Consider the following 22,681-nt stretch of genomic DNA (forward strand, 5'->3'; position numbering starts at 1 on the left):
AGGATGCCAGGACACAGACACACGGAGGGCAGATCAGCAGATCATGTGAAAAGAGAGAGAACGTGCCATACACAAGCCAGGGGGCGGGCCTCTGAAGAAATCAGCACTGCAGCAACTCGCCCTCGCCCTCAGCGTCCGGCCTCCAGGCCTGCAAACCCATTCTTCGGGGAGCCCTCAGTCCAGTGGGGAAGGCAGCTGGTCATCAGGAAAAAGACACAGGACTATGGAGCGACACACAGTATCACACGCTGCAGAGAAAATATGACAGGCTCCCACAAATCAGGGCAGGGTCCTGATCTAGTTCACGGGTCAGGGAGGGGACCCAGGGGAGGTGTTCATAGCTGGAGGATGAGCTGTACTTAAGGACATTAAATTCAGGGCAGCAGAAGAAATGGCCTTCCGGGAGAGGGTCCCACCTGTGCAAAGGCCCTGAGGCAGGGGCACCAGATGCAAGGGGAAACGGAGAGATCAGCCCCTACGAAGCCACCTCGGTCTGCAGATGGGTTTCAGGAAAGGGCTTCCCATGGCACTCAGGGCTCCAAGACCAGCTCTTAAAGGAGGAATAGGACAGTGTGGACAGGAAAGAGACTGGCCCCAAATAAGGGGCAGGATACTGCTGTCAGCAACCTCATTCCTTCGGTGAGAACAGGCTCTGTGCTTGGGAGCCTGGGTGCCCCATGTGAGCTGGGCATCGAGCTGCTCATGGACCCAAGTCTCCCTAGTGGCTGGGGAGCTGGGCGGAGAGCCAGGGGTTGGCATTCAACAAAGCCAAGTCGGAAACCTGGTTCTATTAGGAGTTAAGGCCCTCAGACCCTCAGTTTCTTCATCTGAAAAATGGGAAGATAATTCCAATGGGAGGATCACTATAAAATACCCATAACAGTTTCTGTGCCCTGAGGACTGGGCAGGTGGGGACATAATAAGGGACACGCACACTGAGTAGGGAGGCTCCCTGGGTATGTGCCCTGCAGTCACACAGAGCCCTGTGCTGGGAGGGACCCCACGCGGGTTAATCTCTCCTGTCATTCTTTGGAAGTTCTAACAATTTTTGAGTAAGGGGCCCCACATTTTCATTTTGCACTGGATCCCACAAATTAGATACCTGGTTTTCACGTGAGCAAGAGATCTAATTCCTGTGGATGAGACGGATGGGAGCTAAGCCTCTTGTTCCCATTGGATAATGTTTTCTAAAGGCTCAGAAAACAGCCTCAAAGGACATCAGTGTAGTCACAGTACCCAACCTACGCGGCCAGCACGCACCCTCTCCTCGCCAGGGGAGGGTGACAGCGTCCAGAGCCAGGGAGTGCGGGACCTGTGATGGAAATAAGGCGCCGGCCTTGACTGGGAGGCAGAGGTGGACACAGCCTGAGTCCTCTCCCCCGACCTGGCCAGGGATGTGCTGGTGGCTCTGTGCCCCACACTCTTTTCCGTCCTGAGGAGCCGGCCCCTTTCACTTCAGGGAGCCAGGAGCCCCTATGCCTCTAAGGAATGCAAATGGTGTGTACCACGCAGCAGCCGACATCTCATTCTTGCTGAACAGTTAGTCTGTATTCATAACAAACAAATCTCTGCAGATGCAACTGTATCATTTAAAAGCCCACGGCACCAGGAGCCAGCACTCGTCAGCCCAGCACAGACACAGCCGGCCTCCAGGACAAGCACACGGCGCGGCCAGGGATGAAGGCTGACATTGGCTGCGTGTGAACCCATGCCCAGTACTGCTCTAAGCACCTTAGATGTATTTTCCCAATTTACCCTCATACTATGTTCATCCCCAGTTTACAGACAAGAGGGCTGAGGCCCAGAGGCTAGGCCACTTGCTGAAACTCACACCGAAGGTGGGGGAGCTGGAACGCCAACCAGACGGCTTCAGAGCCAACTCTCGGCCACCCCCTGTACTACAGCGTGGTGTCTACTAAACACTCCCCTTGGTTAGTTTTCTGTAAAATGAGAGGTGGGGCCAGGTGACTGCTAAGGTCCTGCTCTGTCCCACAATACAGAGACGTTCAAGGGTGAAGAGCACGTGTAAAGTGGCTCCTGGGGAAGGTGACAGGAATCCTGGGTGAAACACTGAAGAGCGGGCAGCACATGACGAAGGCCGCACAAGCAGGCGCTGTGGCCATTACCTGAGGGACGGCCTCAGCACGGCCGGCGGACTCTGAAGAACCCTGAATCCGGGAGGCCTCCTGGAGCATGAGGTGTCCTCCACCTCGAAGGGCCTTTCTCTGGGGCCTCTCTCTGACGGCACCTAAGCTTAGGAAGGTGGTCGGGGAGCCCTGGGGACACAGAGCCCTGTGCCCTCTTGCCTCCCGCTGGCTGCTGGGTACTCCAGAGGCCACCTGAGCTGGCCTGGCCCAACCACCCAGGGAAGCCTGTCGCCTCTGTCAGCCAAGACAGTGACAACCCTGGAAGGAGCATTTCCCGCATGTGGGTTTCAGGTTCACAGGGAACCCCATTGCTCTGGTAGCCTAGGGACAAGGGTGAGTTTCTTCCCACCACCATGACCCAAGAAGCTCCCAGATTCTGATGGGTGCTAGCTAAAAGGCCCACTCCCCACTTGGTAGCTGGGTCACCCTTGGAAAATACTTAACTCTGAGCATCAGCCTTCTTATTTACAAAACTAGTGGCCCGGTGCACAAATTCATGCACATTGAAAGGAAATTAGAAGAAATATTTTAATATCGCTATTCACCCTTTCTCTATAATAGGAGTGTCAACCAAATTCACGATCGACAATGACAGATGGAAACACATATGTGCGATTGGCGCCAGTGAGAGTTTTATATGTATCGCACATGCGCTAGTCAACTTAGCCGTTTGTATATATAGAATAAACTTGCTTAATTAGACCTGCTTTCTGATTTAGCTAAACTTTTTCCAGCCCAGTGAAGCACACCAACTTCTCTTTCAGGTAATTGTCAGCAACACAGCAGTAAATATCAACACGAAGCAGATTATTATTGTAGATCACGCAGGGAGAACAAAGGGTAAAATATTTAACAGCAGCAGTGTTTGACTATATTCTGTGCAGTGAGAAAACCTGAAATAATCTTAAAGGTCCACCATTTCTTACTTCTTTTCTGTCAGGTCAAGTTTCTAAACTTTCTAAATCTCCATTTTCCGGCTAATAAAAAGAAAATAGGATTCCACCAAGTCTCCTATCTACCTACTCCAGGACTCCTGTGAGGATCAAATGAGATGAGGCACAGGTAAACGCTTCACAGACATCTGCTTAAAGTGTAAAATGTTTGCACTTGGCTATAAAGCAAGTCCTGTTCCTGGGCTGAAGAAACTCCAAAGAGGCTAGTCCAGGGGTGGGCAAACTTTTTGACTTGAGGGCCACAATGGGTTCTTAAACTGGACCGGAGGGCCGGAACAAAAGCATGGATGGAGTGTTTGTGTGAACTAATATAAATTCAAAGTAAACATCATTACATAAAAGGGTACGGTCTTTTTTTTTTTTTAGTTTTATTCATTTCAAACGGGCCGGATGTGGCCCATGGGCTAGTCGCTAGGGAGAGGAAGCTGGGCGTTGCTATGTGATGTCATTACCCAGGCACCATTTCTGGGCCGGGCTGGGCTGAGGGCCGCACTTTGCGCCATGGGTAATGTTTTGAAAAGAGAGAGAGCACGCCATACACATTGGCAGCATCGGCTGCGATTTGGTGGGGTGTCACTCTGGGGTGGTGGCGGGGCCTGTGTCCCACTTGGGGGAAGCCGAGTGTTGCTTTGTGAGCACCGTTTCTCTGTAAATGGCCAGTGTGCGTCATGGCAGCTGGTGGTCAGTGCATGTCATAGCGGCCGGTCGGCCGGTCGGACACTTAGCATATTAGCCTTTTATATATATAGACAAGTGCTGGTGCCTGGCACTGTATGGCCGGTAGCTTTGCCTGGGCATGACTTTGTCAGGAAGTATGTCTGGTCTAATTAGCATATTACCCTTTTATTAGTATAGATAATGGCAACTCAGCTTAGCCAGTATGAGCAGAGTCTACAGCCAGGCTTCCTAGGGGCAGATCCCAGCCCCCCCACTCACAAGCCTTGTGGCTTAAGGCCAGTCAATGCATAGGCCTGAGCCTCAGTTTCCCCACCTGCAGATTGGGAGCAATACCAGCACCTCCCTCAGAAGTCACTGGCAAGTGAGACAGGTAATGTTTGCACCTGGGATTAAGTCCTGCTCCTGTCCTTGTTACTGGGAAGTGCTGTGAGACTGGGGACTGTGCGGCCACACTTGGCACCCAGTAGGTCCCAGAAGACCTGACTGCCAGGGGGTACCGATGTCACCATGTCACCACCGTTCTAGGCAGCACGGCCCTTCAGCCCCAGGCAGGCAGAGCCCTGAGGAACAGAGAGAAACTTCCTCAGCAACTTAGAAGTGAGGGCAGAAACCGCACAACACACGCCAGCAGCGTGGGCAGAGGCTGCCCTGGGCAGGGTGCCTTGTACAGGGCCCCCCTTCATCCAGCAGTGGGTACCTTCCCCCACCAGGCCTGGTCATGGCAAGCCACCCAGGGACTGTCCCCAGCCCCAGCGCCAGCCGGGGACACCCAGCCCCTCCGGCCTGGGCCACTCGGAAGAGAGTTCAAGAAGTTCTGCCCCATCTAACCGGACAACGGTTGTGCGTCCTGACTTTTTGGAGAGAAAGAAAACAAACCAACCAGGGCTCGCGCCTTGTGGCTGGAATCTCCCCCTGAGACCTGGTCCCTTCCGGCTGCTCCAAGCCTCCCAGAGGAGCTGGGGTCGGCGTGAGGGGAGGGGTGGGGGCGCCCTGGGAACGGCGCAGGGACAGCGCCATCCCGGCCGCCTGCGCACGGGACGGGGAGTCCGAAGGCGCAGCGCCTCCTCCCAGGCCCGAGCCCGAGCCCGAGCCCGAGCCCCGCCGCCCCAACGCGGGGTCCCCGAACCGCCCCCGCCCGCCCGCCTGCCCCGCGCTTACCCGGGGCCGGAGCCCGCGCCAGCAAGGCGGCCGCCACCAGCGCCAGCAGCCGCATCTCCCCGCCGCCGCCTGCGCTGTGACGCTGAGCCGCCTCCCCGCCCGCCTCGCCGCCCTACCCGCCCCGCGCCCGCCCCCGGCCCAGCCCCCGGCCCGGCCCAGCCCCGCCCGCCCATGGGCGGCCCGGCCCACTTGGCGGCTCTGGGTGTCTGGGGCCCCCCTGCGCAAGGAGAGCCCCATGATCATTAGCTCATGACCAGTGCAGGTCTCATTTTTGCCATTTCACAGATGGGAAAACTGAGGCTCTGAGAGCTGATGCTGGACACAGGAAGTTCATAGCTGTATGTTAGCATCACAGACACCTTTATTGCTAAGGGAGGGCATCTTGGAGCCTGCAGGGGGGTGGGGGTGGGGTGGGGGAAAGTGCCAAATGCAATGGCTGCCCCTATGTGAGGCTAATGAGCTGCCCAGGGGACCCGGGCCATCTGCGTGCCAAGGGGCTGCGGGGGAGAAGCCCTCTTCTGCTGTCCTGAACTGGGTGTGGGGTGTCAGGGGTGGGGACTCTTGCAAAATGAGAGTGTCCATATGGACAAGTTCAGAGGGTGCACACTATCAGAAATAATGGCCGCTTAGGGTGCCTTCCGCCACGGCCTGGGCTTGGTACGTGGCACCATGCCACTGAATCCTGACACTGAGAGACCCTGGGACAGCGCTTTAATCTCCATATGCCTCAGTTTCCCCCATCTGTACCGTGGGAAAACGGACATGTTTCTCACAGCTGTTTAAGATCAAGTGAGAGTTCCAGTGAGGGTCATGCATGTCAGCCACCCTTAGCATCACTGTGATGGACAGGGAAGCGAGCAGGGAGGTGGAGGAGCTGACACAAGCCAGGGAGTGGTGGCAAGGCCACTCAGCTAACACCTGGCCTCTTTCCCATGGTTCTGAGCTTGGGGGCCCGAGCCCAGCTGAGGTGTTAGCCCAGGATCTCAGGAGCAAGAACAGGACACACCAGGTTTGCTTCGTGTGAGTCTACAGGGGAGGTCTTCTAGGGGTTCCAGAAATGGTGGGCCCTGCTTGGGACCGCCTTCAACCAGCATTGGCCCTACATGTGCAGTCTTTACCTTGCTTTTTTTCTTTGCCACACTCGTGCTGTGCTGGCGATTTGAGGCTGGGAAGGGTTTTTAGTGCAGTCCTGTGATACATACCATTGTTCTGTTTGCAACTGTGTTCACCCTCAGGACGCTTCAGCTTCCCAGACAATCCACCCGACCATGACACAGGAACAGATGCGACTCAGTTCTCAGTTGCTGGACTACATAGCAGAGACCTTTGCTCTGCTCTCACTCACAAGCTCAGGGCGATTGGAAAACCCTCCGCTGACCTCCATGTGCACCCTGGGTCTGTCAGGTCTGCCTCATTCTGAATCAGAACAATCCAATCCAATTACACACATATAAGTACTTCTCCTAAAGCGCCCCCTGCTGGAGGAGCAGCAGACTCCTGAAGCTGATCCGGGTCCCTGTGGACACTGCTGCCTGGAGCCTCTACTCAACCTGCTGGGGTCCAACCCCAGCAGGTCCAGGGGTCCCCAAAGGTGTAGACGGAGTCGGCGAAGAAGGAAGGACACGGAGACAGTGTTCAGTTGATCAGCAGCCTAGCCAGGATCTCTAGCCCGGATCTCCAGCCAAGTTCTGGTCTGGATCTCCAGAGAGGTTCTGCTTCGGATTTCCAGCGAGGTTCTGTAGCCATGTTCCCTCGCTAGGTTCTCCAGCCAGGTTCTGTCCAGGCTCTCCAGTCAGGTTCAGTGTCCAGGTTCCAGTCAGGTTCTCCTGCCAATCTCTGTAGTCAGGTTCAGTCCAGGATCCCTTGCCATGTTCTCCTGCTAGGCTCTGTCTCTAGGTTCTGAGGCCAGTCCCTCTCCAGGATCCTCCGGCATGCTCTCGCCAGCGAAGTTCTTCTGTCTCTAGAGAACGTTCTGTGTAGGCTCTGTGTTCTGAGTTCTGTCTCTCTGTCTGGTTACATCTGTATTTATACCAGTTGATTCAATCCTATCAATCTCTATTACAAAGGTTAGGGCGTTTTTTATCTCCATTCCAGGGAGAAAAGATTATGCAGCTTAAGCATGATTGTTCGTAGTTAAAGGGATTAATTACCCGCCTGGCACTTAGTTGAGGGGTTTTATTCCCTCCCTAACTTCAGGGGAAAATCCCTACCTGGGGATTCAACCTTTCTCGGAGAGGTGACTTTGGTTAAAACACAGCGCCAAGAAGGTGAGCAAACATATTAAGAACTGTATGCCATATATGCCAGGTCCCTTGAAACAGCAAGGATGGACCGGCTCCCGGCATCAACCGATCTGGATTCCTCAGAGAGGGCACGCCCCTCCGACCTGGAAAGCCCTGAGCCACTGGTGGAGGACCTGGCATGGAACCTGGAGCACCCTCCATGCACACCCGGGGAAGGGAGTAGGTGCACTGGCTTTTCCCTTAAAGGCCCGGAACTGGGACGCTGTGAGCCTGACCATACATTTACATAGAAATGGCTTCTCCAAACCAACCTCCCTAGGGACTCTAATAAATTGGGATCATTCCACAAACTTAGCAGAGATTGTGGGCTCTGCTGGTCAGCTGAATGCAGAGAGAAATGGCCTCCGGAGTCTAGAAGTCTCCAGAGAGAAGGGGGGGAATGAGGGAGGTTATCTACATCACGGACCACAGGGGAGGCCAGGCCCACTTCCTCTCCTGGTGCTGGACACTGTACAGTGAAGATGGCCTCACAGAGTCCTGAAAGCAGAGCGAGGGGCTTGCTCCAAGCCAGGGAACAACGCGCATCAAAGCACAGAGGCCAGAGGACCCAGGACTCTCACGTGCATCGGTGGCTTCTGGGAGCTGGAAGACCAGTGGTGCTTGTTTGGTGGGTGAGAAACTGAGGCAGGATAGTAAGAAGCTAGAGGATGCCTTGGCAAGTGGAATGGGGAAACTGAGACAGACAGATGAACACACTGCCTGAGCAATGCACAGCAGATACAGAAGGTTACCAGGGCGGAAAGCCCCAGGCGCCTAGCAACGGGCAAAACTGGCACCAGACCTTGCCCCGGGGGGCCTTTCGTCCCCTGGCATGTCACTGGTCATGCCGCTGAGAAGCCCTGACCCTTCCTCCCCGTAGATAACATCGAGGCCTCAGTTGTATTTCAGCTCCAGGCCCAGAAAAGCAGCAAAACCAGGCAGGCAACGCCAGGATCAGCCGCTATGACTAATGACCCCCTGCCCTGGTGCTGACCAATCAGTGGAGACCAGGACCCTTAAAGGGCACACCTGGAAGAGCTGATGAATATTCTACTGCAATCCTCCCTGAAGACCTCCCCTCAGCCCCCGGCCTTTAAAACCTTCAAGACAAAGACCCAGCACGTGCTCTCCCCTCTTGGGAGGATGCCTATGCCTTCCCTTCCCCTTCTTCCCCCACAGGGGTGCACCTCCTAACCTCTAAGGCTCCCACAAGACTTGCAACCAGGGGAGCAATGGGCAGCTCATCCTGGGCTCACCCCCTGAACCCGTCCCCACGGCCCCCTTTGCTCTGACTCTCCAGTGAGCGACAGCAGCCCCGCCCGCCTTGGCTCACTTCTTTCTCGTAAAGTATCTAGAGAGCCAAGGCAACACTGCCTAGTCTTTCCTGTGGCTTCTTCTACCCTAAGTCCTCCCCTGTTTCACTCTCCCTGCTTTAATAAGGCGAGCGTGCTCTCAATCGCCTGGGCTGGTGTTGTGAATCTTTCCTGCACGAAGTCAAGAAGCCACACACTACAGACTTGCCCAAGGCACACGCGCTCCGGGCCTGGTCCCTTCCAGTAAATAAATGAACGAAGGGACAAATGGGAACAAAGTCCTAGAGGCCCTCAGACGCGTGCAAGGAGTATGTCCTTCATCCCAGGGATGGCGGGGGCCCCCGACAAAGGGGAGATGTCAGGAAGTGTTGTGAGAGGCCTGGCTGGGTACTCAGTGGTTAGAGCGCTGTCCCGATACGCTAGGGTTAGCTTAGCAATGAGGACACATATAAGAACCAACCAATAAGTGCACAGATCAGTGGCACAACAAATTGATGTTTCTCTCTCTCTCCCTTCCTCTCTCTCTAAAATCAGCTTTTTTAAAGAGTGTTGTGGGAGTTCAGAGCCAGTCACCCTAAGATGTGCCTCAGTGTATGAGGATTGGAGCTGATGGCAACTTCAGCTGCAGGCGCAGGAGAAATCGCTGCTCTTCCTTGACTACCTGGGAAAACGTGAATCAGGAGCCCCGCCCACGACGGGAGGTTATCAGAAATAATCTCCTTTGACCTGTTACTAGAGCAGGAGAATTTCCCACTTACTAAGCATCTCCTAATCGTTCTGCAATGACTCCTTGAAGCCCTGCAGGCACCTTGCTCACTCCTAGCTCAGACAGCGCAGGGGCCATTGGGGAATGGGGCCACATTAGTCTAACCCAGTGATGGCGAGCCTTTTGAGCTCGGCGTGTCAGCATTTTGAAAAACCCTAACTTAAGTCTGGTACCGTGTCACCTATAGAAATTTTTTGATCTTTGCAACCATAGTAAAACAAAGACTTATATTTTTGATATTTATTTTATATATTTAAATGCCATTTAACAAAGAAAAATCAACCAAAAAAATGAGTTTGCGTGTCACCTCTGACACGCGTGTCATAGGCTCGCCATCACTGGTCTAACATGTCCAATGCTGCTTACAGGAGAGCCAAGAGAAATGTTGAGTTTTAAAGTCTGCGAAGGGAGAGCCAGAGAAACAACTGACTCCTCCCCACGCCCCCGCGGAGGAGGGCACAAATGCCACTCACTGGCCAGGGCCAGTGCCCTGTGATGGGAGGAGGGCTGAGTGCTGAGCCTAGAAAGCCCATTCCTTCTCCGTGCCCAGCCCCTGGAGGGCTATCAGTAAATATTCCAGGGGTGCCGCAGGGAATTGTTAAATGGGGGAAAGAAAGGAAGATGTCTGAGTTTGCTGGGTGCTGCTCCTCACAGTTCTGGAGGCCGGCGTCTGGGATGCAGGTGTCCACAGGGTTTCCTCTGGGCCTCCTTCCCTGGTTAACGGGTGGCTGTCTCCTCCCTGGTCCTCATGTGGTCTTCCCTCTGTGGGACCTGTGTCCTAACTTCCTGCAAGCACACTGGTCATATTTAATTAGGACCCACCCTAATGAACCCATTTTAACTTAATTGCCTCCTTAAAGGCCCCAACCCCAAATATTCACTTTCTGAGGTACTGGGGACTAGGACTTCAACATATGGATTTGGGGGATACACTTCAGTCCATGACAGGGGGCAGGAGGGAGGGAGAGGAGGAAAGAGGAAGGCAGGCACTGAGAGTTCAGGTGAAGGCGCTAACAAATGGAGGTGTGGATGGGGAGCCAGGAGACGACTGTCCCCTGGAGGCTGAGTCCCCAAGGTCAGCCATCAAAGAAAGGGGCCAGGAAAGGACCAAGATGGCTGACGAGGTGGAAGTTGCAATCACCATCCCCATGACCACATCAAAATTGCTAAATTATAGACCACCAAACTGCACAGCCAGATGAAGACCAGCTAACAGGAATCATCAGAAGAAGCCAGGCGGGGACTGGAAAGGGGTGGGGATGTGAGTGGACTGCCCGCATGTGACAGCTGAGAACCCAAGGACATCCCAGCTGCAGAGGTCCCCCAGGGACGTGAGGGCTCTCAGCCCCAGCCTTGGCTCCCTAACCCAGAGCACCAGAGCCAGGAAGGGGAGTCCACATAACATCTGACTGTGGAAATCAGCAGGGATCCCATCCACCAGGTGAGGTGGAAGGCTGCTGGAAACTCAGGTATCCTCTTAAAGGGCCAGTGCACAAATCCTCACTCACAGGCCTGGGCTACATGGAGGGCTGGCAGCTCAGAGGATGCCTGAGTCACACAGGGAGAGACTGTGATGTGTGGCTTTAGGGCAAGGGCTGGCTGGAGAGACTGCTTCCAATGCCCGTGTGTTGAGTCCTCCTACAGCATGGCCCCCAGCACCACCCCTCCCCATGTGTCCTCCTACAGCATGGCCCCCAGCACCACCCCTCCCCATGTGTCCTCCTACAGCATGTCCCCCAGCACCATCCCTCCCCATGTGTCCTCCCACAGCATGTCCCCCAGCACCACCCCTCCCCATGTGTCCTCCTACAGCATGTCCCCCAGCACCACCCCTCCCCATGTGTCCTCCTACAGCATGTCCCCCAGCACCATCCCTCCCCATGTGTCCCCCTACAGCATGGCCCCCAGCACCACCCCTCCCCATGTGTCCTCCCACAGCATGTCCCCCAGCACCATCCCTCCCCATGTGTCCTCCTACAGCATGTCCCCCAGCACCACCCCTCCCCATGAATCCTCCTACAGCATGTCCCCCAGCACCACCCCTCCCCATGAATCCTCCTACAGCATGTCCCCCATCACCATCCCTCCCCATGTGTCCTCCCACAGCATGTCCCCCAGCACCATCCCTCCCCATGTGTCCCCCTACAGCATGTCCCCCAGCACCATCCCTCCCCATGTGTCCCCCTACAGCATGTCCCCCAGCACCATCCCTCCCCATGTGTCCTCCCACAGCATGTCCTCCAGCACCATCCCTCCCCATGTGTCCTCCTACAGCATGTCCCCCATCACCATCCCTCCCCATGTGTCCTCCTACAGCATGGCCCCGAGCACCACCCCTCCCCATGTGGCATTAGCTTGGTGATCAGCACTAGCTCCACCCTGACAAGTCACACAAGGCTGGGACTCTGTCAGCAGCAGTCAGCCTGGCCCACGTTCCAGTCTTTTTTGAAAAGCTCTCAAGTATTAGGGGTGGGAGGGGTGGTGTTCCAGAAACTCACAGGCAGAAACTGAGTTGTGTGGCTCAAGGTGAGCATCACCTTTCTGCATGGCCCACTTTTCCTGTGCTAAGCCGCCCTCCACACTATCAAATCTTAATCTATTTTATCCTGGTGAACTCTGAGCTTCACCCTAATGACTCCCTGAGACCCCGCCCACTGTGAAGGTCCCAGATGGGTGGCAGCTGGCCTCCATGTGCTCTGAGAATTTCACTGAGAGGCCTCAGACCCAGAACTGGTGCTGAGATTGAAACTGTTAATCTGGTGGACACCACTCACCCCTACCTGCCTCACACAACTCGCATACCACCCAGGGCTCTTTAAGCGCAGAGCCTAATAGGAGGTCTTGTGGCGCCTCAGGCCTTTTGCTGACCTGCCCCAGGCCAAGTACTGTGGCAGCCAGACTAGGTTCGCAGCTTGGCCTCTCCAGTGTGCATGCAGGTCCAGCAGAGGCAGTGACCAACCATGGGTAGCTTTGTAGCTCCTAAGAGGTAGTCCAGGGCTGGTCACAGGCAGTGGCTGAGATTGATCTGCACTGGAGACCCTCCCAAGTGGCTTCAGAAACAACACACCTGGGGGCTGGATTCAGACAACAGAGCATCACTCAATTAACTCCACAAGATCAAGATCTTCTTGGGGCAAATTCTGCTCTGTGGGGGCAATCCCTGCACAGAAGTAGTACACTGTGGTTGTGGTCAGTCCTCACAACCAGCCAGCCTGAGGCTCAAAGGTGCCCATGGACATGCCAACAATAACCAAGGCTGAACTCTAACAGGAGGCACAACCCATACGAGAGACACTTCAGGATCAGGTGGTCAGGATGCTGCACCACTAAGGGCCCGCAGGACAGCTGCTACCTGAGGCCATCCTACCAAGACTGGAAGACACAGACACAAACACAGAGGGACAAGCAAAATGAGGAGACAGAGAGCCATGCCCCAAGTGAAAGAAAGGGAGAAATCTCCAGAATGAGAACCAAATGAAATGGAGACATCCATCTACCAGATACAGAGTTCAAGAGATGGTTATAAGGATGATCAAAGAACTTAGGGGAAGAATAGAGGGATTCCAACAAGGTGATTAAACTAAAAAAGGACATAGGAACCATTAAAAGCACCAGTCAGAAATGAAGAATATAATAACTGAAATGAAGAATATACTAGAAATAAACAACAGCAAATTAGATGAAACAGAGGATCAAATCAGCAATATAGAAAACAAGGTAGCAGAACACACCAAATAAGAGGAAAGTTTAAGGGACATCTGGAACAACATCAAGCATAACAACATTCCCATCACAGGAGTACCAGAAAGAGAGGAGCGAGAGCAAGTGATTGAGAACCTATTTGAAGAAATAATAACTGAAAACTTCCCAAAACTGGTGAAGGAAAGAGACACAGAAATCCAGGAAGTACAGAAAATCCCAAATAAGATGAACTCAAAGATATCCACACCAAGACACATCATAATTAAAACAGCAAAGACTAAAGACAAAGAGAGAACATTAAAAGCAGCAAGAGCAAAACAATTGACTATAAGGGAGCTCCCATAAAACTTTAGTAATTTTCTCAACAGGAACTTTTCAGGCAAGATGGGATTGGAGTAAAATATTCAAAGTGATGAAAAGCAAGGGCCTACAGCAAAGACTATACTACCCAGCTATAATTTTAAATTGAAGGAGAGATAGAGCTATTCAGACAAAAAAATAAAGGAACTCATCACCTTCAAACCAGTATTACAAGAAATGCTAAAGGAACTTCTTTAAGAAGATAAGGAGGAAAAAACATAAGTATGAATAACAAAATGGCAATGACTATGCACCTATCAATAAATCACTTTAAATGTAAATGAATTAAATGCTCCAAGAAAACAACATAAGGTAGCTGAATGGGGGAAAAAAAGACCCATGTATATTATGTCTACAAGAGACCCAATTCAGATTGAAAGACACACAAAGACTGAAAGTAAAGGGTTGGAAAAATATATTTCATGCAAAAGGAAACCAACAAACAAAAATGCTAGCATAGCAATACTCAGCTAAAATAGACCTTAAAACACAGGCTAAAATGCCCAGCTGGTGTGTCTCAGTGGTTGAGCATTGACCTATGAACTTAGGAGTTGTGGAACAACCTGGAAGAAATTGATAAATTCCTAGAAACATACACTCTCCCAAGAGTGAATCAAAATAAACAGAAAATTTGAATAGATCAATGACAATCAATGAAATCTATTCAGTTATCAAAAAAAATTCCCAACAAATAAAAGTCCTATACCAGAAGAAGGCATTACAGGTGAATTTTACCAAACATTACAAGAAAAATGAACACCTATCCTTCTCAAACTATTCCAAAATTTTCAAGAGGAGGGAAGACTTCCATGCTGATTTTATAAAGTAATTGATGTAAAAGTCCTCAACAAAATATTAGCAAACTAAATTTAGTAATAGATGCAAAAGATCATAACCACGATCAAGTGAGATTTATTCCTGGAAAGCCAATCAATTAATGTGATGCATCATAAACAAAATGAACAAAAATCATATGATCAGATTGACAGATGCAGAAAAAGCATTTGACAAGATCCAGCATCCATTTATGATAGAAACTCCCAGCACAGTGAGAATAGAGGATACATAACTCAACATAATAAAAACCATACATGACAACCCATGACTAATATCACACTCAGTGAAGAAAGGCTAAAAGTAATTTTCTCTAGATCAGGAATAAGAAAAGGATGTCTGCTTTCACCACTATTATTCAACACTAGAGGCCTGGTGCATGAAATTCATGCATGGGGGGAGGTCAGTCTCCTCAGCCCAGCCTGCACTCTCTCCGATCCAGAACCCTTTGGGGGATGTCCAACTGCCGGTTTAGGCCCAGTCCTGGGCCTAAACCGGCAGTTGGACATCCCCCTCACAATCCTGGACCTCTGGCTCCTAATCGCTCACCTGCCTGCCTGCTTGGTTGCCCCTAACTTCCCCCTCTTCTGGCCCAATTGCCCCTTACTGCCCCCCCTCCCATCAGCCTAGTCACCCCTCACTGCCCCCTGCCAGCCTAATTGCCCCCAACTGCACCCCCTGCTGGCCTGGTCACCCCCATCTGCTCCCCCACTGACCTAGTCACCCCTCAATGCCCCCATGCCAGCCTAATCACCCCCAACTGCTCCTCCTGCTGGCCTGGTTGCCCCTAACTGCCCCCCTGCCATCCTGGTCGCCTCTTACTGCCCCCTCTACCAGCCTTGTCGCCCCCAGCTGCCCCCCCTGTGGGCCGAGTGGCCCCACACCGCCTGCTTGTTCAGTCGTTTGGTCATCCCTCACTAACCCCCCTGCCGGCCTGGTGGTCAGCAGCCATCTTGTGAGGGTTCATTTGCATATCACCTCTTTATTATATAGGATAGTATTGGAAGTCATAGCCACAGAAATCAGACAAGACGAAATAAGAGAAATCCAAATTGGAAAGGAAAAACTAAAACTGTCATATTTGCAGATGATGTTATTTATGTAGAGAGACTCCTAAAAATTACAACAAAAAACTCTTAGGGCTGATAAATGAATTCATAAAATATCAGGATACAAAATAAATATTCAGAAATTGGTTGCATTTTTATATATCAATAATGAACTGTCAGAAAGGTAAACTAAAAAAAACACACAATAATATTTATAATTGCAGCAAATAAAATAAATTACCTAGGAATAAATTACACCATGGTAAGAGAATTGTATTCAAAAAATTATGACACTGAAGAAACAAATTGAAGAAGATACAAATAAATGGAAACATGTATTGTGCTCATGCATAGGAAGAATTAACATTGTTAAAATGTTATATATCACTTCCAAAGAAATGTATTAATTCAATGCAATCTTTATCAAAATACCAATGGCATTTTTCTCAGAGCTAGAACAAATTGCCCCCAAATTTATTTGGACCCACATAAGACCCTGAATAGCCACAGCAATCTTGAGAAAGAAGAATGAAGTTAGAAGTATCATTACCCTGATATCAAATTGTACAAGGCTATAGTAATCAAAACACACATAACTGGCATAAGAACAGACACACAGATCTATGGATCAGAATAGGGAGGGCCCCAAACCCACATCTACATGGTCTATTAATAGATGACAAAGGAGGCAAGAACATGTAATAATAAGACAGTCTGTTCAATACATGTGTTGGGAAAATTGGATAGACACATTTTAAAAAAGTGAAAGTAGACCACCTTTTTACATCATATACAAGAATTAACTCAAAATGGATTGAAGACTTAAAGGTAAGACTGAAAAAAGTAATTCTCCTGGAAGAAAAGATAGGGTTTAAACTCTCTGACATTTCTCTTAGCGATATATATCATCAGGCAATGAAAACAAAAGAAACAGATAAACAAATGGGACTACACAAACTAAAAAATTGTTGCACAGCAAAGGAAACCATCCACAAAATGAAAAGACAACCCACTGAAAGGAAGAACATATTTGACAATGATACATCTGATAAGAAGTTAATATCCAAAATTTATAAACAACTCAACACCAAAAAACCAACAATCCAATTAAAAAATAGGCAGATCTGAATAGACACTCTCTAAAGAGGATATACAGATGGCCAATAGACAGAGGCAAAGATCTCAACGTCACTAATCATCAGAGAAATGCAAATTAAAATCAGCATGAGATGTCACCTCACACCTGTCTTAAATCAACAAACAACAAGTGCTGGCAAGGATGTAGAGAAAAGGGAACCCTCATGCACTGTTGGTGGGAATGCAGACTGGTGCAGCCACTGTGGAAAGCAGTATGGCGGTGCCTCAAAATATTACAATAAAACTTCCTTGGGACCGGCGATTCCACTTTTAGGTATGTATCTGAAGAAAGCCAAAACACTAATTTGAAAGGATATAGGCACCCCTGTGTTCATTAGTGTTATTTATACTAACCAAGATATGGAAGCAACACCAGTACGCATCAATAGACAAGTGGATAAAAGCTGTGGTGCGTATCTACAAAGGAATACTACTCAGCACAAAAGAGATGAAATCTTACTATTTACAACAGCATTGATGGACCTAGAGGATATTACGCTAAGTGAAATAAGACAGAGAAGGACATATTATTTTATTTATACTGTATGTGTAATCTAAAAAACAAAATAAACAAAGCAGAAACAGACTAAGAGATGCAGAGAACAAACTGATAGTTGCCAGAGAGGAGGGAGTTTAGGGGGCCCAGGAGAGAAAGGTGAAGAGATTAAGAAGTGCAAATTGGTAGTTACAAAGTAGTCACCCCAGAATAGAACCCGGAAAGTTCCGCATCCTCTTATCCTGAGATGGAATTGCACAGCAGAGATTTCTGGGGAGACACACCTCTCCCTTGTGTTTGGGGTGTTTCTACATTGCAGCCTTATTGGGCCAGGGAGGTCTGGAGCTGAAGGCAGCTCTCAGACCATCACCCTGCTCTCAGGTTAGGCGTCTTCAAGCAGAGGCCCCCGGCTGGCCTGGACTTCCTCTGGCATCTACTCTGTTTCTGCCCCCTCACTCCCTGTTGTCCCACCCCCACTCTGCACTGCGGATGCTTATGCTTCAGTGTAATCAATGAAGGAAATTTTGGTGGAGTTTTACGGGGCACATCCTTGGAGAGATCACCAGGGGCTCCCTTCAGTGAGTAGCACCAGCCCTCTAGGGGTCCTTGGAAATGTGTGGGCATGGCTTACTATTACAGCACTCTGGGGAGGGAGCACCACTGGCATTTAGGACGTGATGGGAATGCCCTAGAACGTAACTGCATGGGAAAATGCCAGTGGTGCCCCACTGAGCAATGGAGACGGGGTGAATGGAGCCACTGACACAGCACTCTGGGGCAACTGAGGGCCTCGAGGGCTTTGTGAGAAGGTTCACAAGATTCAGAGGGGCGTGTCCACGCACAAATTGGCCGTTGATTGTCTTACACCAGCTCCAGGTCAGCACCTTCTTGGCACCCACCTTGCATTTTGCTGGTAGATTAGCTACCTTCAGGCTGAGGCTGCACTGCTGGCCGGGCTTTCCTCTGGCATCGATGCGACTCCTGTAGAGGGGTGCCTTCCCTCGATCCAGCCCTGGCCAGCTGAGTGCTGTTCTCAGCAACCCTGACCGGGAGCAGACCAGGAAAATCAAGTTCAGGTCTGCTCAGGCTCCTCCCAAACACTGACCGAAATCTAGCCAGGGCTGGCCACAGGGAAGCCGGCTGATGGCCCCAGAGCCCAGGCAGCTCTAGGCCTAAGCCCAGGCCTTCCTCATGGGTGGGCCAGGCACTCCTCCCCGCCTTCCTGGTTATGAGCAGGAGATAGGGCGCTGGTCCTTTGTGCAGCATCTAGAGCAGCGGTTCTCAACATGTGCGTCACCAACCTGTGGGGCGTGACCCCTTTGGGGGTCGAACAACTCTTTCACAGGGGTTGCCTAAGACCAGGGGTCCTCAAACTACGGCCCGCGGGCCACATGCAAATATAAATATTGTATTTGTTCCCGTTTTTGTTTTTTTGTTTTACTTCAAAATAAGATATGTGCAGTGTGCATAGGAATTTGTTCATAGTTTTTTTTAAACTATAGTCCATCCCTCCAACGGTCTAAGGGACAGTGAACTGGCCCCCTGTTTAAAAAGTTTGAGGACCCCTGCCTAAGACCATCAGAAAACACATATATAATTACATATTGTTTTTGTGACTAATCACTATGCTTTAATTATGTTCAATCTGTAATAATGAAAATACAACCTGCATATCAGATATTTACATGGCGATTCATAACAGTAGCAAAATTACAGTTATGAAGTAGCAACGAAAATAATTTTATGGTTGGGAGGTCACCACAACATGAGGAACTATATTAAAGGGTCGCGGCATTAGGAAGGTTGAGAACCACTGTTCTAGAGCAACCTCCTTCCAAGGCAGAGGGAGCAGAGGGAGCCCAGAGAGCGAGAAGCATCCATTCCACCTAGCCGTTTGTTCAGCTACCTGCACACATACGTGCACCCAGTCCACATGTGGCTGGATGACGGATGACCTCCCCAATTATATTTCCCTCTTCTTGGCACTTACGCACACATGTGCGCACACACATACACACATGTGCGCACACAGGGTCTGCTGTAGATCCACGTGGCATTTCATTAACAGTTTGTTCCGTGTTTCTATGCAACCCAGCAAATCCCAGTCTTCCTTGTCCCTGTGTTCAGCTCGTTTCTCAGTGGGGCCTTGCTGTGCTCTCTTAACCCACCCCGATGCTGTCACGAACGCACACCAGCTTCGCCTCAAGTTGCCCAAGGCATTCTGAGTGCTCAGGCCTGCGGCCAGCATGTAGACCAAAAGTCAGCTGCATGTTCCCTGCACGTGTGCCTTCGGGCACTGGAATCAGCAGAGTTCTGGAGCTCTCACTGTGTGCCTGCCTTCCTAGGACCAGGGCCAGGGCGGCTCCCGCCACAGACTGCCTGGCTGCAGCCTTCCTGCCTCTGGCTTCTCCCCTTGGGCAGCTAGCTGCCTTCATTTGTTAGGGCCCCTCCTCCCCACAACAAGGTCCTGCGGACTGGGTGCTGAGACAACAGACATTTACCATCTCACAGTCTGGAGGCCGGAAGTTCAAGACCGAGGTGCCCGCAGGGGTGGCTCCTTCTGAGGCCTCTCTTTGGCTCACAGATGCCGTCTTCTCCCTGTGTCCTCACATGCTGCTCCCTCTGTGCAGGTCTGTGTCCTCATCTCCTTTTCTCATACGGACACCAGATATTGGATTAGGGACCAGCCAAACGACCTCATTTTCCTTTAATTACCTCATCAAAGGCCCTATCTCCCAAAAACAGTTGCATCCTGGGCTCCCGGAGTTAGGGTTTCAACCTCTGATGGGGGATGGCACAGTTCTGCCCTCACCAGCCTTCCCCACCAGCACTCAGAGACGCGGACTCCCACAGGGCAGTCCCTCGCCACTCTGATGGGACGCTCACCTTCCCCACCAGCCTCCCACGGGACCCCTTAGTGATGTCTCATTCCCCAGACAATGTGTTCTCCTTTACACCAGCCCTTTCCCTCTGTCCCCTTCACACCTCTCTCCAACGGCCTGGGCTTTGCTGCACCCTCGGCACCACCTCCCCTTCTCCTCCCTGCAGCTCTTTCTTCCCAGCTTCACCATCTTCGCCTCTCCCTCAGCTGAGCTTCCACTGCCTTCCCTCTAAGATCTCCCTCTCATTTGCAGTTTTTGGCCTTTAAAAGAAACAAAGAGGTACCACAAAAAGAGCTTTGTAATTTATGTCTTGAGTTGGCTCCATCCCGATCCATTGTGAAGCGCACTTAAAGTCAAAGCCAAGTTAATTCTGAGGGACCAAGGATTAAGATATTAAGAGCTGAGATTCTCAAGGTGTGGTTGGTAGGCCACAAATGTGGATGGGGCAGGCCCCTAAAGTTGTTTCTAACCTGAGTTAATTACGATAAATGTTTTATTGCCTTTTTATTATAAAAGCCATGCTTGCTCAATATAGAAAACTCTAAAAAATAATACTGCAAATTACAGAAAAATCAAAATTTATGGTTATCAACTCACGCTAATCATTTTGACAGTTCATTGCATTTGCAATATTTCCATGAATACCTGTTTATCTAGTGAACGGAATATTTTCCATGTTGTTTCCTAATTAGTCACCCCTAATATACAAGAAAGCTTTTGATGCTCATTTACAGCTCAATCCTTTGATTACCTCTTTTTTCAATAACATTTAGACAATTCATTTAAGCTTTCAAGGTAAGTATATTGTCTGTTTCTGAAAAAAATCACAATTTTATGTCTACTATATATAAATTTTATGTTTTCCTGTTTTATTGAATTGGTTGTAACTTCCAGAACAATATTAAGTAAAAGTTTTAATCAATGACATATTTTAGCTGAGTTCAATGGAAACACCTATAGATTTTTTGCTATATGGTTTGAGATAAATAATCCATATCATCTGAAGAACATTTCTATTCTTGGTGTCTAAACATTCATAATAGGAATGATTGTTGTTTTATTACATGTCTTTTTAAATTGAGATATAATTGCATACCATAAAATTCAGCATTTTTAAGCATACAGTTCAGTGTTTAGTTTATTCACAAAATTATGTAACCATCACTGTAATCTAATTCCACACTATTTTCATCACCCCAAGAAGAAACCCCATACCCATTAGCAGTCACTTCTCATTTTCTTTCTTTCCCCGAATCCCTGGCAACCATCAATCTGTTTTCTGTCTCTACAAATTTGCCTCTTTGAATATTTCATATAAATAAAATCGTACATTTGTGTCTGTCCTCTTTCACTTACCATATTTTCAAGGTTCATCCATAGCATGTGTAGTACTTCAGTTCTTTTTATAGCTAAGCAACATTCCTTGGGATGAATAGACCACTTTTGTTTGTCCATTCATTACTTGATGGACATGTAAGTTGTTTTTACTTTTTGTACTATGAATAATGTTGCTAAGAATATTCATGTGCAAGTGTTTGTGGGAACCTATGTTTTCAATTATGGAAATTGCTGGGTCATATGATAGCTCTATGCTTAACTTTTTGAGAAACTGACAGAGGTTTTCTGAAGTGACTGTATCATTTTAGATTTCCTCCAGCAAACATATGAGTGTTCAAATATCTCCACATCCTCACTAACTCTTATTATGTCTTCTCTATTCTAGCTGTCCCAGTGGGTATGAAACGGTTTCTCGTTGTGATTTTGATTTGCATTTTCTTAAAGACTAATGACGCTGAGCATCTTTATACTGGACATTTGTAGATCTTCTTTGAACAAATCTCTATTCAAATCTTTTGCTCCCTTTTTACTTAAGTTGTGTTTTAATTGTTGAGCTTTTTATATATTTTTGATACTAAGCTCTTATCAAATATATGATGTACAAGTATTTTCTCCAATATTTTGGATTGTTTTTCACTTTTTTGTTAATATCTTCTCAATACAAAAGTTTTTAATTTTGATGAAGTGCTATTTATATATTTTTTTGTTTACTTGTCTTTTGGTGTTATACCTAAGAAAACATTGCGCAATCCAAGTCATGAAGAGCTATATGTTTTCCTCTAAGTGTTTTATTGTTTTAACTGTTACATTTAGTTACCCTTCATTTTAATTTTTATATATGCCGTGAGGTAGGGATCCAACTTTACTCATTTGCATACAGATATCCTGTTGTCTCAGCACCATTTGCTGAAAAGGTTATCCTTTCCCTCCATTGAATTATCTGGAAACTCTTATTGAAAAAAACAATTGACCATAAATGTACGGACTTATTTCTGAGATAATTATTACAATTATAATCATAAGATTTTTCTTTCAATATGAAGTATTGCTAGATTTAATAATGTTTGTCTTTATAGTCATGAGATGACCCAAACTCAATCATGGTAAATTGCTCTTTTCATACTCTATTAAATTTGATTAGCTATTAATTTTATTTAGAAGTGAGATTAATATATTGTTCACTTTTTTTGAATAAAGAAAAATTGAGTTTATTTAAGGAAAAGGGGTTGGGGGATGGGGCTATCCAAAGGGAAGGGCTACACAGCACTGAGCCTAAGGGTAGAGGGTCCATGATGGCAGGAAAAATATATGTAGGACAGTAAAACAAGAAAAGGCATAGAAGAATCAACAGGAGAGCCTGGGCTGGGCTGCCTTGGTTCACTGAGAAGTCAGAGAAAAGGGGCCTTGGAGACAGGTCAGGGGGTGAGCCCAGGATGAGCCACTGCCCATTGCTCCACTGGTTGCAAGTCTCATGAGGTCCTTAGAGGTTAGGGGACATGTGCTTGTGGGGGAAGGAGAGGAGGAGGGAATGGCACAGGTGTCTTCCTTGGAGGGAGATCATGCACTGGGTCCTTTGTCCTGAGCAT

General features: G+C 49.1%; 1 protein-coding gene across 1 annotated transcript in view; it reads right to left on the reverse strand.

The window, feature by feature from the left end:
- The window catches only part of VSTM4 (V-set and transmembrane domain containing 4), a 102,123-nt gene extending 97,097 nt beyond the window's left edge, over positions 1-5,026 (reverse strand). The window contains exon 1 of the mRNA XM_059662083.1: positions 4,937-5,026. Coding sequence (XP_059518066.1) covers positions 4,937-4,991 — 55 coding nt within the window. The 5' untranslated portion in view covers positions 4,992-5,026. The remainder of the gene's footprint in view (positions 1-4,936) is intronic.
- Between the last annotated feature and the right edge of the window lie 17,655 nt (positions 5,027-22,681).

Source organism: Myotis daubentonii, chromosome 13 (assembly GCF_963259705.1).
Source record: "Myotis daubentonii chromosome 13, mMyoDau2.1, whole genome shotgun sequence".
In the NCBI taxonomy this organism is placed as follows: Eukaryota; Metazoa; Chordata; class Mammalia; order Chiroptera; family Vespertilionidae; genus Myotis; species Myotis daubentonii.